The sequence below is a fragment of the Agelaius phoeniceus genome, chromosome 6 (genome assembly GCF_051311805.1).
Source record: "Agelaius phoeniceus isolate bAgePho1 chromosome 6, bAgePho1.hap1, whole genome shotgun sequence".
NCBI lineage: Eukaryota > Metazoa > Chordata > Aves > Passeriformes > Icteridae > Agelaius > Agelaius phoeniceus.
This window is the reverse complement of record NC_135270.1, coordinates 11,641,508-11,657,754: the sequence shown is the minus strand read 5'-3', so window position 1 is coordinate 11,657,754 and position 16,247 is coordinate 11,641,508. Positions and strand designations below refer to the sequence as shown.

The 16,247-nt window shown below is 49.1% G+C and overlaps 2 protein-coding genes and 1 long non-coding RNA gene across 4 annotated transcripts; 2 read left to right on the top strand and 1 right to left on the bottom strand.

Moving 5' to 3' along the window:
- Window positions 1-797: 797 nt before the first annotated feature.
- LOC143694325 (uncharacterized) lies at window positions 798-9,253 on the bottom strand. 2 transcript variants are annotated; one of them, XR_013182700.1, is made up of 3 exons: window positions 8,637-9,253; window positions 7,654-7,754; window positions 798-5,067 (listed from the first exon to the last, which is right to left on the bottom strand). It is a non-coding gene; the product is annotated as an uncharacterized LOC143694325 (long non-coding RNA). The 2 variants fall into 2 exon arrangements; XR_013182699.1 differs by having other exon boundaries at window positions 798-7,754.
- On the top strand, window positions 4,785-8,170 carry LOC143694324 (epidermal growth factor receptor kinase substrate 8-like protein 2). Its single transcript, XM_077179795.1, has 3 exons — window positions 4,785-4,954; window positions 5,358-5,490; window positions 5,827-8,170. The coding sequence occupies exons 1-3, from the start codon at window positions 4,785-4,787 to the stop codon at window positions 5,896-5,898; spliced, it is 375 nt and encodes a 124-aa protein (XP_077035910.1). The 3' UTR covers window positions 5,899-8,170.
- Window positions 9,254-9,359: 106 nt separating the features above from the next.
- Window positions 9,360-15,887, top strand: TALDO1 (transaldolase 1). Its single transcript, XM_054634825.2, has 8 exons — window positions 9,360-9,562; window positions 11,585-11,708; window positions 12,109-12,216; window positions 12,770-12,901; window positions 13,324-13,499; window positions 13,631-13,828; window positions 14,970-15,115; window positions 15,623-15,887. The coding sequence occupies exons 1-8, from the start codon at window positions 9,466-9,468 to the stop codon at window positions 15,653-15,655; spliced, it is 1,014 nt and encodes a 337-aa protein (XP_054490800.1). The 5' UTR covers window positions 9,360-9,465; the 3' UTR covers window positions 15,656-15,887.
- The last annotated feature ends 360 nt before the right edge of the window (window positions 15,888-16,247 follow it).

Here is a 16,247-nt window from a genome sequence, read left to right as displayed (position 1 = left end):
CAGTGTCCCAAAGGTCTGGCAGCACCCTGGCTGGAATTTGGGGATCCCAGCACAGCCCCTCCATAGTGTCCCTGTGAACCTGCAGTGCCCAGCATTCCTGGCTGGAATTTGGGGATCCCAGCACAGCCCCTCCATAGTGTCCCTGTGAACCTGCAGTGCCCAGCATTCCTGGCTGGAATTTGGGGATCCCAGCACAGCCCCTCCATAGTGTCCCTGTGAACCTGCAGTGCCCAGCATTCCTGGCTGGAATTTGGGGATCCCAGCACAGCCCCTCCATAGTGTCCCTGTGAACCTGCAGTGCCCAGCATTCCTGGCTGGAATTTGGGGATCCCAGCACAGCCCCTCCATAGTGTCCCTGTGAACCTGCAGTGCCCAGCATTCCTGGCTGGAATTTGGGGATCCCAGCACAGCCCCTCCATTGTGTCCCTGTGAACCTGCACTGCCCAGCAATCCTGGCCAGGGGTTGGGGGTTCCAGCACAGCCCCCCCAGCACATCCCGCTGCTTCCTCAAGTCCCCTTTAACCAGGATCCTTTTTTGGGGTGGGAGCACCCAAACCCAGCAGAATTGGCTTTAAGCAATTTTGGGGGATCTCCCCTCTCCTCAGCCAGTTCCTGCTGCCAAAACCCAGCCTGAGGCTCAGCTCCCCATCCCCTCAATCTCTCCAAGGAATTGCACTTGGATTTCCCAATCCAGCTGGGCAGCAATGCTGTTCTCCTCACTGTGTATCTTAACTGTAGGAATTGCTTAAGAAATAATTAAAATAAATTCAAAGAATGAAGAGACAAGAACTGCCAGCTCCAACCAAGGGCTGCTCAAGCCCCTTCTCAATGATCTGCTTTAATTAATCAATGCAAATGAACCAATTAAGATCACATCAAGATCACATTATTCTTTTTACTCAAGTTCTAGAGAAAAACTGCAGAATAGGAAAGAACCTTTTTAACCCCAAAACTCTTCTAGGAGATCCACAGGGCAGGGCTGCACTGCACCCCAAACTGAGGAGAAGTGGGAGCAAAGACAAACCCAGACTGAGATTCCTGGGAGATTGGTGCAGCTTCTGCCAGCCATAACATTCCTTGGTCTGAACACACAGCTGAGAATCCCAGGAACCTGGGACATCATCAAGAGCCTTTTTATTAAAAGCAGATTTCCATGGAGAATTAACAGAATACAGAAAATTAAATGCAAAGGAACAGCTCCCCCAGCCCAGCAGGCTGCAGCATCCAAAAGAAAATGAACAGAAAGATGATGGATTGGGACCATCACCAATCCCAAATCCCTGGTGTGGAATATCACTCTGCTTTGGTTTATAGATCACCGCTTCTCTTAGTGGACAAACCCTTCAGCTTTGCTTCCAATTCACTGAGTTCCCAACTGTGGCCACCAAGATTCTGCTGCACCAAGCCCTGGTAGGAACATCAAGTGGTACAGGTGCAGTGTGGAGCAGGGAAAGAATGAGGATCGTTGCTCTTTTCCAATTCCAGTTTTGTTGGTGAGGTTGGGAAAAATAAGGAATTTAGTTTACATGAGAAGATTGGAGTCTGTTTTTAACGACTGGCAGACAACACACGTGGGGAAACATTTCCACCTATCTCAGCACAGGCAAACCATGAACATCGGGATGGAATCTTAAAACAGAAATGATCAGGTGCCTTCTACCAAGGTGGGAGAGAGGAGAAGGAGAAGGAGAAGGAGAAGGAGAAGGAGAAGGAGAAGGAGAAGGAGAAGGAGAAGGAGAAGGAGATCTCCTTTCTCGTGGGATAGGTGTTGTACCTGGTTACCTACCTTCCACACCCTCAACAGCAAATTTTCCTTATGGATAACACATCAGAAAAAAAAAAAAAAAAAAAAACCAACCTGCAAGTGAATTGTTAATCTGCCAGGATGACAGCCCTGGGACAGACATTTTTCCTGCTGTGCTCTTGCTCTTTTCAGAGCAGCCTGACCAAGTTTTCCAGCCAGGAGACCCCAGATTAGCACAAAGAGCCACCCCTCAGTACTACAGTTATTTACAGCTCGGCTCTTGGCTGCAGAGAAGGGCCCTGAAAGCCCCAGCAGCAGCACAACCTTCAGCACAGGTCCCCTTGCACAGTCCAGGTGCACACAAAGCACACACAAGCCCCAAACTCCTCCCTCCTGACTCAGTTACCTTCTGGAATGCCACAGAAGAAGGAATTCCAGCCTAACTGGGATTCCCTTCTCCTCCTGGCCTTCAGGGACTGCTGGGCAAAGGCAGCTCTCCCTCCCTGGCCTGCTGGATTCAGTTTGACTCCTCCAAGCTCTCCACCACTGTGGAATTACAACTGAAATGTTCCACAGGGGTATAACCAGACCAGGAGCTGTCCCAAATCACGTGAGCTAAAGACAACCCTGCAACCACTGTTGTGGCATCCAGCACTAAATTAGTGGTTTCAACCTCCTTCTGACCACCTAACACAGCTAATGAGGGCAGGAAAATTAATTTAAACTAAGCACAATGGGCTCAGTTTCCATTGCCAGGTTTTACAGTGCACAAAGAACTGAGCTTCCCCAGTACATGGATTTCAAACCACTGGCCAAAGTCAGTAGGTCAGAAAGGGAAAAGCAGAGCTGCTGGCAGTGCTGGAAGCCCTGATTGCCCTGAGTTACAACAGCTTGACCTAAACTGAAGGAGAACCTGAGCCCCTGTGAATATGGCATCAGGTATCTGTGCAGGTTACATTTCATAAGAAAAAGATCCCTGGGAAGTGCATTAAAATTGTTCCTACCTGTCCTTTCACAAGGCAAGACTGTTTTTCCATACAGCAAATGTTTTTTTTAATTAAACAGATAGCACTTCACTCAGCTGGAGAAGAAAAAGATGAGATCTGCTAAATTTCCCTAAGCCAGGCAACACAAAACAAAACAAAACAAAACAAAGCAGAACTTTTCAGTTTGGGTAAAAAAGAACCTTTCATTCCACTTTTTCACCATTTTTAACAGTCTACCATATTCATTTTGTCTCTCTTCAAACAAAAAGCCAATTCAACTTTGAAAACCGTATATTCTGGTGCCCCAAGCTAACACATAAATGCATTTCTCTTCCCCTGTGCCCAAATACATCTTAGCATAGAAACATCCAAACTCACTTTTCCTGGGAACTTGCAGAATTCAGCTCAGCATTGCCTGATAAAAACCCCAGAGATTTCCAGTGGGTTCTGCCTGCTTGGACTTTCAATTCCTCTTCCCCCAGCTGCTCCCTGCTGTGGCATCCAGGGCAGTTGTTTCCACTGGGCAGGACAGGGAGGGTTTCACACCTCATCTTTCCCAGCACCTGCAATCACAGCCTTTGGGTCCTGCTGTGTCAGCCCCCCCAGGCCCTAAAGCAGCATTTCCTTCCACCCTGCCAGGAGCTGCCTCACAGCCCTCCAGGAAGGCCCCATATCAAACCCCAACAGCTTTGGTTTGCTTACTTGTTCCCAGCCCCAAGGGAGTTGACTGAAACAAGGGCTGAAAATCTTCCTCAAAAGAAAATCTTCCTCCAAACGCACACTCCCAGCCACCATCACTCCTGTTCCACCAGTGAACCCACATTTGGTTCCATTATCAGATGGGCCTCCACTAAAACTCCAGCTTTCCTCTCCTGCAGGAATTTTGAGGCCCAGGGAGTGGCTGTGCCCAGGAGATTTGCCAAAATCCGCTACGATTTCACTGCGCGAAACGCCAACGAGCTCTCGGTGCTGAAGGATGAAATCCTGGAGGTACGTGAGCACTCCTGGGAAAGGTGTGTCCCCTCCCCTTCCCAGGGCAGCAGAGAGCTCAGGATAGCAGCCAGCACCAATCCCATTTCCCCTGGTGGTGTGTGAGCAGTGACCCAGAGCTTTGCTCCAATCCAAGCTGGCACAGGCTGCCTGTGCTGGGCTGTGTCACCTCCTCAGCTCAAACACATCGGTCCCATCCGAACCACGGTGAGGAGGGAGGACAACAACTCCCTGTCCTGCTCTGCTCATCCCCTGCTGGACACCAATCTGTTCATAACACCCAGTTATTCTCCACAGTCCTCAGGAGTTTCATGGGGAAAGTGACACTGGATGAAGTGTCCCTGGAGTTTTCCCAGAATCACAGGGACCTTCAAGCTCATCTCATCATGAGTGTGTTCCTCACTCCCAGTTTGGGCTTCCTGCCGCTTCTGTTCCACTGTGGAGCAAAGCCTGGAGCTCTGGGATCAGCAAATCACTGAGTATAAGTAGCAGAGAGGACTGAAAAGTCTCAATCCCAACTCTCCAGTTGTAGATTCTCACAGATCTGTCCTTCCAGATCAGGCAACAGCCAAGGGGTGATGGGAGGAAAATAAATGGCAACACAGGGGCTCAGGAAAATGGGAACAGGGTTCTCGGAAACACAGAGTCCATCCCCCCAACCTCTGCTGCCTTACAGGGGCTGGGAGTTTCCCCTCTTGCTGTGAAGTTTGCAGAGCAGTTCCCTTATTTCACCAGCCCAAAGGGAACTAAATAACTCACACTCAGGAAGATGACAAGCTGAAGCAGAACCCCAACACCAACACCAGCCCTCAGGGAATGTCACCTTGTCCCTTGTCCCCACAAGTGTCCCTTGTCACCACTTGAGAGCACCACTGGGAGCAAAGACTCTGCCAGATCTAAACTACAAAAGCAAGCCCTTTCCTGGGCTGTATTTACAGACTTAATAAAATTGCTGAGCCACACCCCCATTTTCCTTACAATTTCCCCACCAACACATTTAATGGGATTTTTGACTGAAGATTTGATTTCATTCCCTACCTGTTTCTGCAGAACTTATTCACCAAATGGATGAGCTGAATGACGAGCTGCTAAAGAAGATCACAAACAATAAAATTCAGCCTCCCCACAGGAATTTCAAAGTGGAAAAGCCTCAGCAAGTTTTTGTGCCCCTCACCTTTGAATCCAGCACTGAAGAAGTCAAAGCCTGGCTAGAGGCCAAGTCATTCAGCAAAGAGTAAGATTTGCTCTGTTGCCACATGAAACGCTCGTCCTTCCCTGGAGAAGGAGCTGGGGAGGCTGCTGGCACCATCTCACCTGGGACAAGTCACTGGGATTTACCTACAGAGCCTGTGGTGTAAATTAGATTTCAACCCTATTAAACCCAGGCTCTAGAACCAGGATGTTCAGAGCCCAGACTCACTCCTTTTCTTTCTTATAAACATTTTCTTGGAGAAAAACAATCCACAAATTAAACCCAGGGCTGAGATGCCATTGGAATCACAGCTGCCAGCCTGGCACAGCCCCAGGGCCCTGTGATACGACCCCAGTGCAGCTCCCAGCCTCCCATCTCCCACTCCTCACCTCTGGCACGAGGCCACTGCAGCACAACCATCACCCCCCACTTTGTGTCTCCCCAGGACCGTGGAACACCTGGGCATCCTCACCGGAGCTCAGCTCTTCTCCCTCAACAGAGAGGAGCTGAAGAAGGTGTGTGGTGATGAGGGGAACAGAGTGTACAGCAAGATCACGGTGGAGAAAAACCAGCTGGAGGTGAGTATTTTTCTGGATAATTCCTGCTGGAGTAGGGGGCTGTACCAGCAGTGTCAGATAGCTCATTAAACAGGCATTTTAAGAAACACAATTGGGGGGAAAAAATGCAACCAAACCTACACAAGCAATAAAAGACACGTAAAAATTCTGAAGTGCCTTTTAAGCTAAAAGGCCCCAAATCCACAAGATCCCCCTGTTTCCACTAATTAATCTGCTTTTTGCTGATATCACCCATCCCTTTGAAACTAGCTCTACTCCCAGAGCATTCACTGAATACTGTAATTTAACTACAGCTTGAAGTTCAACTCCAAACTTCCTGTTTTGTTTCCATTCCAGAAAAGCAGAGGGGAGTCAGAGCTCCAAGAAATCATGAAGCGCCGCCAGGAAAGGATTGATTCTGCTAATTAAAGTCTCTCTGCTTTATTTCAGCTCTTAGCCCTAAGTAGTGCAGAAAAAAAGGGAACAAAAGCAATGATTCCCGGCCCAGGCCGGAGGCAGCAGAGCTCCCCTTGGGCTCCAGCTGCCATCAGAGTGACAATTCCTCAAACACTGTTGGGAAGGGTTGACAATAAGACCATATCCCACTGGGAAAGGTGTTTTAATTTTGCATGAAGTATTTTTTTTATAACTATATATTTTATACTGAAATTTTCCGTGCATGCGATCGGAGCAGGATTCCCTCGGGGCTGGATGTACGACAAGGGCTGGATTCAAACAAAGACCCCCAGAGCTTTTCTCCAAGGGCTGTCCCTGCTCCCAGCCCTCGCTGGCAGAGCAGGCCTGGCACACAGCTCAGGAGGGGCCAGCTCAGGGCCTGGAGCCTGCACCACGGGAATGAGGCTGCAGGAACAGCCCTGCAGTGCTTTGGGTTGAAGGAAAGGACATTAAAGCTCATCCTGTCCCACCGCCATCATGGGCAGGGACGCCTTTCCCAAGCCCAAGTTGTTCAAATCCTGTCCAGCCTGGCCTTGGACACTTGCAGGGATGGGGAGTAAGGACCCCTCTGGGCAGCCTAAGGCAGCCCCATTTCCACTTCCTCCTCAGTGCAGGTGTCCCCTGCAGCCCATGAGCACAGCCCGGTGACAACTCCCTGTCCCCCTCCTGTCCCCCTGTGCCCCCTCACTGGACAAGGCTGGAATGGCAACACACATTCCCAAAGTCTGGCTGCTTCCTTAAATCCACAGACCAGTTGGTGCTGTCTCTGAGATGAGCTCTCAGTGCCTAGAAAGGAGCAGGAGTGACAAACAAAGGGATCTGAACGTGGACATAGGTGAGCTCCACCTGCCCACTGCTGCTGATGCACAGGCCTGGGCTCAGGGCAGCTGTGCAGCCCTTCCCTGGGCCGCTGATCCTGCCCTGGAATGTTGTGGGGCTGCCAAACTCGGCCTCAAACCAGGAGAAGATAAGCCCTGACCATTTGTTCCTGTCCCAGGCACGCCCACAGCCCTTGCCAGGGTGTTGGTCACTCGTCCCCACCTCCACGTTTTCACTGTAGAAAGTCAGCTGAAATGATTCCCAAATAGCTGAAACCCCAAAGCACACTGGGAAGGGCAGGTTTAACTCCAAATAAATGGGCACAAGGAAAAAAATCTAATTTAGCACAGGATGTTGCTCTTGACTTCCTGTTTTCCTTCATAAAGTTATGTGCATTTATATATAACAATCTGTAAATAGGGAGTGAGGAAAATCTCTTCCCTAGAGGCAGAATTAGTGATTATGCTTCCAAAATTTACTCAGAATTTCAAAACTCAAGCAAGCAGCGTAGTTCCTGTCCACAGCAAGTTTGGCACATTGCATTTCTATCTCTGTTTAACTGACAGACCAACCTGATTGCAAAGCAGTGAAGCAAACACAGCTCCAGAGCTGCCCACAGCCCAGGGACAGTTGGCTTTTCTCTCTCAGCACTGCTCAGTCTTTGCCCAAATTTGTCTGTCCTTGCACATCTAATGGAAAAAGCTTTAACACAGCATTGGGGAACTCGTGTCTCAATCTGAGAGCACCAATGCACCTCAGTTTTGGCTTTATTCCTGATTGTCTCCAATGGATAATCTGTTTTCTTCATCTGAAAGAGGACGCTGCTGGCACCAGGAGAATTAGGGTGCAGGCAGGGGGGGGATCCTGGGTTTAGTCACAGCCCTGCTGGGATCTGAGAAGGGCACTCACCTTGTCAGGGAGGGATGAAGAGGACAATCCTCCTGAGAAGCCCTGGCTCTGGAAGAGGGTGAAGGGAAGCAGGATGGCAAGCACAAGAGGTGAAAGAGTTTCTAAAATGAAAATAAAACCAAATGTTGAGCTAGGAAACACCCCACCTTCTAGTGCTGGGGTGTAGAGGAAAGCAAATCACAGGGAATTACAGTTATCTGGGATTTTAACAGGAGTGTACAGGACAGCTCTGTAAAGCTGGGAGCCACAGGAGCATTTCCCAAAACAAATATCTCAGCAGACCTTACTGCAGAGGTCACTTTTACAAATTTCCATGCAACTGAGCTGTGCATCTGTTCTGTTTGTACTGCCTGCAGACACTGCTATAAAGTACTGTACATTGATGTAACTGAGCGAAGGAGACAATGATATAACCATGCACTGTACAAGAGTTATTAAAATAGTTAAGTTATACTTATAAATCCATGTCTGTCTCTTTCACTGGGTTTTATAAATAAATCCGTGTCTGTCTCTTTCACTGGGTTCTCATAATGGTTTGTCACTGACAGTCTGAGAAACTCAGCAAAAGGTCTGAAACCACACATTTCCTTTTGGGTTTGGGGACTGACATTCAACAGGAAGGGTGTTATGGCCTGGATAGCTGTGTTTTAAAAACACACAGGTGAAAATCTCACACATCATAAGAATTAAGTACCAGAAAAGCTGCAAGCTGAACTCCTTTCCTTGTCTGGTCTGGTGGAAGATGTTCCACCCATGGCAGGGGGTGGAACTGGATGGTCTTTAAAGTCCCTTCCAGCTCAAACCAGTCTGGGAATCTGTGATTCCATGACTCACAAGGGAGGCTCTCCTATTCCATGGCAAAGAAACCAGAGACAGTACGAACCTGTTTCAATTCAAACAGCACTTAAACCTAAAGCTTCTTTGCATTATTCTTTCTTGGGCTGGGCAAAGCACGACAAGGTTGTACAAAAGCACATTCTTACCTATCAGGAAGGGAAATTTCTGTGGCAGCTGTCCCAAGTGGAACAATACAGAAAGAGGGAACAGCATAACAGCATGACACAACGAAGCAACAGATTCTCCGACATGTCCAGCCATCCTCAGTCTCAGGTGAAAATCACAATAACAAGATCACCTCCTCTACAGCCTAAATAGAGTTTAGGCAAATCAAGGGCCCAAAACACCTGCCCTGCTGGGTCGGGGACTCTCTCGGCGGCTGGAGCTGTGCCCGACAAGCCATTTCGAACCTTGCCACCACGGCAGGGGAGGGAGCACAGCGCGCTGAGCTCCTGCAGCGAGGCAGCACCGGCGCGGCTCCGACCCCTCCCTCACGGCCGCCTCCCCTCAGGGCCCGCCCGCCGCCATCTTGCGGCAGCGGCGGCGCCCGGGCCCCGCGCGGCCATGAGGGACGGGTGCCTCGGGGGGCGGGTGCCTTGGGGGCGGCTCGGGCCGTGGGGAAGTCCCTCGGGTGGTTCTGGGGACCGGAGATGCCGGTGCCGGGAGGTCCCGGGGCCGGCAGAGCCCCGGACGCGCTCTGCTGGGGACAATGGCGGCGTCAGGGTCGCCAAGGCGACCGCCCGGCCCGACCCCCAGGCCCACGAGCCAGCCAATCAGAATCGTTCTCCCTCCCGCCGCCCCGCCCCGGCTCCTCCCGGCCGCGTCCGTCTCGTGTCCGCGCTCCTGATTGGTCGCTGCCGCCCAGCCGGGCTGGGATTGGCGCGGGAGCGCGCGGGCCGCGGGTGCGCGCGCAGGCCGGTCCCCTCCGGGCACGCACCGTCCCTTATAGGCACGCGAGCCCCCACAGCCGCGGACATGTCGGTGTCCCCCGTGAAGCGGCAGAAGATGGAGTCGGCGCTGGACCAGCTCAAGCACCACACCACGGTGGTGGCCGACACCGGGGATTTCAACGGTGAGAGGCGGCGCGAGGGGATCCCGTCACCGCATCTTCTCCTTAGCCCCCTCTCCCGCCCCCCTTCACGGAGAGTGGGCGCGCCCGGCCGGAGGGGCGCGCGCTGGGGGGAGCGAACCACCATGCGGCCGGAGGGGGGCGGCGAGAGGCGCTCGGTGGCGGCGCCTTGGTCCCCATCCCAGGGCAGATCCCGCCCAGGCGGGACATTTTCCAGAGCCTCCCGTGATCTTCTCCCGGTTTGCCCTCGGGTGTGCCCTGACCACCACGTTCAGCTCTGCGTGCTGTCAGACTCAAGCCAGGTTCTGCTGCGCTAATGAATTCGGGTTTTCTTCCAGTGACCTGTCTAGATCTGGGACGTGTTTGGGGTTTTTCCAAACTCAAGGCAACCCGGTCCAGCGGAGGGTGTCGCTGCCCGTGGCAAGGGGTGGAACGGGACAATCTTTAAGGTCGCTTCCAACCCAGTCATTACAGGATTATGTAAAAATAATGCCAGAATGCTTTTGTTTCCCTTATCTGCTGAGAATGAGCCAGCACACTCCTTTCTGAGAAAGGGAGGTGGCCTTCGATTAAAACGCCACTTGTTCCCAAGCTGTCACTGCCTGGCCCGGCACGGACACGGAGCCTGCTCAGTCCATCAGAGCCAAGAACTCCCTCCATGGGTGTCTCTGGGTTGTGCAGAGCAGCCCTTGAATCCTGTCCTGTCCTCACCCGGTCCCGCAGTAATCCCTCCACTGCTTGCCTAATCCTGTTGGTGTAACAGTAAACAATCCCAAACAGCCACTCTCAAATGTCTTACGGGTACTAAACTTAAGGTGGAGGAGCACAGGGGTGGCAACAGCTCAGACACAGGAAAAAACCAAACGCCCAGGATGGCCAAGGGGGTGTTTGTGTGCAGGCATAGTAAGGATTGTAGAATATCCCACAGGAATCATCGAGTCCAGCTCCTGGCCCTGTTCAGGACATGCCCCAGTTGTTCTCTGGGCTGCTTTTCCCAGTGGGGGTTATTCTCAGAGCCCTATCAAGGCAAGAGCCTTACCTGGCTTGCTCCTGGAGGGTTAAACCCTACTGGAGGTGAAGGTGGTTGTTGCTGCTGCTGGTTCCCAGTGGTGTTTGTAGAAGGTGTCAGTACAGATGCTTTAAGCAGTACCCACGTAAACTGAAGTTCTGAAGGAGCTGTTTGCCTGGAGTGGACCTCACTCCAGGATCCTGATCATTGCCTGGGAGGGATCTATGGAAAAATAAGGCTTATTTTTAGTACAGTTGCACTCTCTCACTTGGGGTTTCACCCCTGTGCAGTAATGCTGAGGAGAAGGGGCTGCTAATACAGATTTTGTTATTTTTTTGACATCTTAATTGTATTGTTGAAAGTGCTGAGCGACCTGCAGAGGCTCTGCCCCGTTTGCCCTGGTGCCAGGCTGTGATTACAGCCAGCCAATGTGTGCCACAGCCTGCTGGAGCAAAACCTGGCATCACCTGGAACAGGCATAGTCCAGGGCTTAGGGCAACACCAAGAGTCAAGTGTCTTCCTGGTAGGACAAGGAAATGAGAGGAGCAGATACTGAGAAACTGCAGCTGTGTGGAAAACGTTTAGAAAGCAGTAAGAAAAGGTGCTGGAGCCTCACAGGTGAATTCACCTGTCCTGGCCCCATGAGTTGGACAAAAACAAAAGCCTGAATTTCTGACTGCTTGAAGGGAAGGTCCCCAGTTCTGTGATTCCTGGAGCTCAGCTATGCTGGTTGGGATGAAGCCTGGAAATTGGTACTACTTCTCTCCATCCATCATTTCTACAGGTTTATCCTTTTGGGCAATTTCTGTAGTTTACAAACTTTAAAGTTTGCTGTATCTTGTGACTGCAGCCCAGTTGTTCTGTGCTCTGGCACAAAGCAGCCTTCAGGCAGTGTTTAAACACCACTGATGTGCTCTGTCATTAACAAGTGTTAACATTCTCACCTGGTTGAGCAAAACCCTTCTGATTTCTCAGGCAGGCTGGCTGTTTCAAACAGGCTGGTTTTCTTTCCTTAGCCATAGATGAGTACAAGCCCCTGGATGCCACCACAAACCCCTCCCTGATCCTTGCTGCGGCTCAGATGCCGGCATACCAGAAGCTTGTGGATGATGCTGTTGCCTACGGGAAGAAGCTTGGTGGGTAAGTAAAGAGGGGTTTCATTTCCTGTATTTAAAACAGACCTGTATTTAAAATGCCTTCTTTATATACAAGAAACATACTGGGGTTTCCCCCTCGTGTACTTGTGGGTTTGTCTCCTGCCCCAAAAGACCTCAACACTTGGAGACAAATTCCTTACACCCATTCCAGATGGGTATCCTCATTTCCCAGCTCACACCTGGCCCTCCTTGCTCAGGAAAGCAACAGCACTATAGGAAAGAGTGTCCAAAGGCTAATCCTGCTGACAGGCCAGAAGTGGCTCATTTGAACTCTGGCATTTAATGTTAAATGGGCTGTGAAATTTGATCTTCAAATCCACAGCAAAGTATAAACTCACCTTTTTTTTATCCCCATAAATGCTTTTGCTTTTTGTGGTTTTCAGGTCAGAGGAGGAGCAGATCAAAAATGCTTCTGACAAACTTTTTGTGTTATTTGGAGCTGAAATCCTGAAGAGGATACCTGGCCGTGTGTCCACAGAAGTAGATGCAAGGTTGGTTCTTTTCCCTCTGGGTTATCCTGGATATTTGTAAATACAAAAAGTAACCTGAGTTGGAGAAAGATTTTTTGCCTAGAAGACCAGTGGGACTTACATTATTAATAATAAAGAGTGTGGATTTCCCTTAGTTGGACTAGAACTCTGTAACAAAAACAAGTAGCACTGACCTTGGATTTTCATAATCTTGGTCTTGCTGCTTAAGCAAGGGAAACCTCACACTTCCAGTTGTAGTTTTGCTAATTCTCTTTTATGTGATAACAGCTGCTCAATTTAACAAGAGATCTGTTTGAACAGTTTTTTCCAAGACCTGAACAGGACTTGGGTGTTAATTTGCTCAGTGCCAATTTTTAATGCTCAGCTTCTGAATTCATTATGAGAAACTTCATTTTCGAAGGGCTGACAGTCCAGGAGGGATCTGAGAACACAAACCCTCTGTTGGCATGTAAATGCTAATAAAACAGGACAGTGTTTTCCCATGGGGCCTTGGGGCAGAGAATTTTAAAAAAATAATAAGTCAATTTTAAACAATGCTGCTCTTGCCTTAAAGGTTGTCCTTTGATAAGGAAGGAATGATTCAAAGGGCGAGGCGCCTCATCGACCTCTACAAGGAAGTAGGGGTTGGTAAAGATCGGATTCTCATCAAGCTCTCTTCAACCTGGGAAGGAATCCAGGCTGGCAGGTAAGGCTGTGTGTGCCTGGTGTGCTGATTCATGGCGTGCTCCTGCCTGTCTACAGGCACTGATGTTGCATGCTGCACTTGAATAAACAGCAGTGCTGAAAGCCCTGTGCCATGAGGAAGTCTGTCATGAGCACGGAAGGTGCCCTGCCACAGCTTGCTGTTGAAATAGGCAAAGTTTCTTCATACAAGGGCCAGGCCACAGTTTCCTGAAATACCCTGCTAAGCTGGCTGCATTTGGCTAGAGGAACAGCATTAATAAAGCAGAGTTTGGCAGCACGAAACATTTGCTGTTAGCTGACAACTTGTGCACCCCATTTCTAAATTAACTCAGGGAATTCAGTAGATGGAACTTAGCAGCTCGTTCCTGAATATGAATTCTGTTGGTGAGCAAAGTGCTGTTCTAAGCCAGCCTGTGTCTGCAGGGTCCTGGAGGCCGAGTATGGGATTCACTGCAACATGACCTTGCTGTTCTCCTTTGCTCAGGCTGTTGCCTGTGCTGAAGCTGGAGTTACTCTGATTTCCCCGTTCGTGGGACGGATCCTGGACTGGTATGTTGCAAATGGAGACAAGAAAACCTATGAGCCTTCAGAGGATCCAGGTGAGCACACTGCTGAGAAAACAGCTGCTCATTCAAACAGTTTACTCATAAAAATCCTCTCGTGGCAAATGCTGGGTTTGAGCATGTTCTAAATAATCCCTTACAATAAAGTTGCTGGTTTCTACTTGTAGGAGTGAAGAGTGTCACCAAGATCTATAACTACTACAAAAAGTTTGGCTACAAAACCATCGTGATGGGCGCCTCGTTTCGCAACACGGGCCAGATCAAAGCGCTCACGGGCTGTGACTATCTCACCATTTCACCCAAGCTCCTGGCAGAGCTCAGCAAAGAGCATGTCAAGTTAACTCCCACACTCAGTGTCAAAGAGGGTGAGTTTGCTCCTGGGGGCTTGTTCTGACTTCCTTTCTTCTGCAGTGTTGAGAGTCTGGGGTTCCGGTCAGTGCTGTGCTACTTGCTGCCATCCTGCTTTAGGGATAAATCAAATTTCCTAGAAGAAATATTGTAGCCTCAGAAGAAAATACTGTAGCCTCAGTACAATATCATTGCTACAACTGCTGACACTGAGCATAACTGGATTGCAGTGGGTTTGGAGAGTGCTTCCATACTCTGCACCTCTCCCCGTGGGACAGGCAGAGGGGAGGAAAGTTAATCTGCACATGCTCAGGATGAAATTTTACTGAACAGTAGCAAAGATGCTAAACTTGATTTCATCTTGATCTCTAGACATGCCAAGAGGTGTTTGCCCTCCAGAAATTAGAAACTAAGCATACACAAGGACTGAATGATTTGATCTGGTGACACTGTACCAATGATGGCTTGGAATCCTTGCTCCCATTACACTACTTCAAGCCCAGGTTGGATGGGGCTTGGAACAATCTGGGATAGTGGATGCTTGTGGCATCCACCCTGCTTGTGGCCAGGGAGTGGAACTAAATGGGCTTTAAGGTTCCTTTCCACCCAAATAATTCAAGGATTCTCTGATCCTCTCCCTTTTCTGCCGCCTCATTAAAATGCTGGTTTACATCTCAAAGCAGCTCTGTGCACAGCTGTAGCCATGGGTTGCTGCCCACAGGCTGCTGCTGGCCTAGGAGCCTGCTATCAAGCGAGCTTTTGTTAGTTCTTGCCAAATAATCAAAGCCCTGATTGTTCAGAATATTTGCATAGAACATCTCACTGCTGTGGGGTGGTTACACAATTCCTTAGAATAGGCCTGGAATTGCTGTGCCATTCTGCAGCAGGTACAAGATAATGACACACACAAACACTGTTTTAAGATAAACTGATTTATTAGGCTACCTTTTTCTTTTTCCTCTTTGTTCTCCTCCAGCCCTATCAGGAGCGCTTTCAATCTCACATCCCAGACTATGCTCCTGCAGCGAGTCATACTGAACGTATCTAAAATTTTTCCAACACATAGAAACGGTCACAACCCAAGACAATTTTAGGAAGTCTGAATTTGATAAGAATCTGATCACCTGGTCTGGTTCTTTTTCTACTTCTCCTGCACAGCTCAGGCGTGTGATCTTGAGAAGATGCACCTGGACGAGAAGGCGTTCCGCTGGCACCACAACGAAGACCAGATGGCTGTGGAGAAGCTCTCTGATGGCATCAGGAGATTTGCTGCAGATGCAGTTAAGCTGGAGAGGATGTTAAAGGTAGAGATCATGCTCCTCCCATGTACTGCAGCCAGCCTGGCGTGGCTGAGGATTAAACACGTCTGGGCAGGTCTTTGGACAGGTTATGTAGGACAGGCCACCTAAATTCAGTGTACTTGGTAAGCCTCACTGCATGCCAAGAAAGAATTGGTGCCAGGTGTGGGCTATGCCTGCAGCTTGAGCCACAGGACTGGCAGCTCATCAGGATAACTGTCCAAGTCCCTTAAATCTGGATTCTGAGCTGTCAGCAGCAGCACAGGATACAAATAATCTGCAGGTAGTGAGCTGGAAATAAATCATGTTTGTACTAGCAGGCACTAAGACAGTGCAGATCTGCTGTCAAAGTCTTATGTCAAATTGTTGAGAGGCTTTCACATAGGATTCATCAAACTGTGTTTTTTGGGGAAGAAATACTCAGTATACCTGATCTAGGCACTTGGTGACTGGCAGCTCCTTGCAGCATTCCCAAACTCTTACTCAGCTGTGCTTTGTTTATTCTTTTTCTAGGAGCGAATGTTCGGCACTGAAAATGGAAAATAAAAAAAGAAAAATTAATAATCAGCATTTCCCTGAGTGCTCCAAGCTGAGGTGGATCACCTGAGGTTCAGTGGATGTACAAATGTCTTACCTGTACAAGTATCATGCTGTGTATGGATAGATTTCTGTATAATGCTTTTTTTTTTTTAATCAATTTGCAAAGGGACAAATGGAATTTCAAATTTTTGTGGCACTTTTGTCAATACATGCAAATTAAAACCGACTTGCCTTGTAACATGGTCGATTCATTGCTGCAGGAGACACCTGATAGGGTTTTAATCTTCAAATTCCTTATTAAGTCTTCAGTCCTAACACATTGAAGAAAACAGTTTTTAATTTCAGGTTGTTTTAAAGAGCAAACACAGATTTCACAAGTCCTTCTTGGTACAAAACCCACCAACACTCCTGTGAGACACACATATGTATGTCAAAATATACATGTGTATCTTATTAGTTTATACAGATCCTGTTCCATGAAGAGGAGACAAGAACAAGTGATAGGACAAAAAGGAAATGGCCTCAAGCTGAGGCAGGGAAGGTTTAGATTGGATCTTAGGGAACATTCCTTCACTGAAAGCTGTCCAAGCTGGCACAG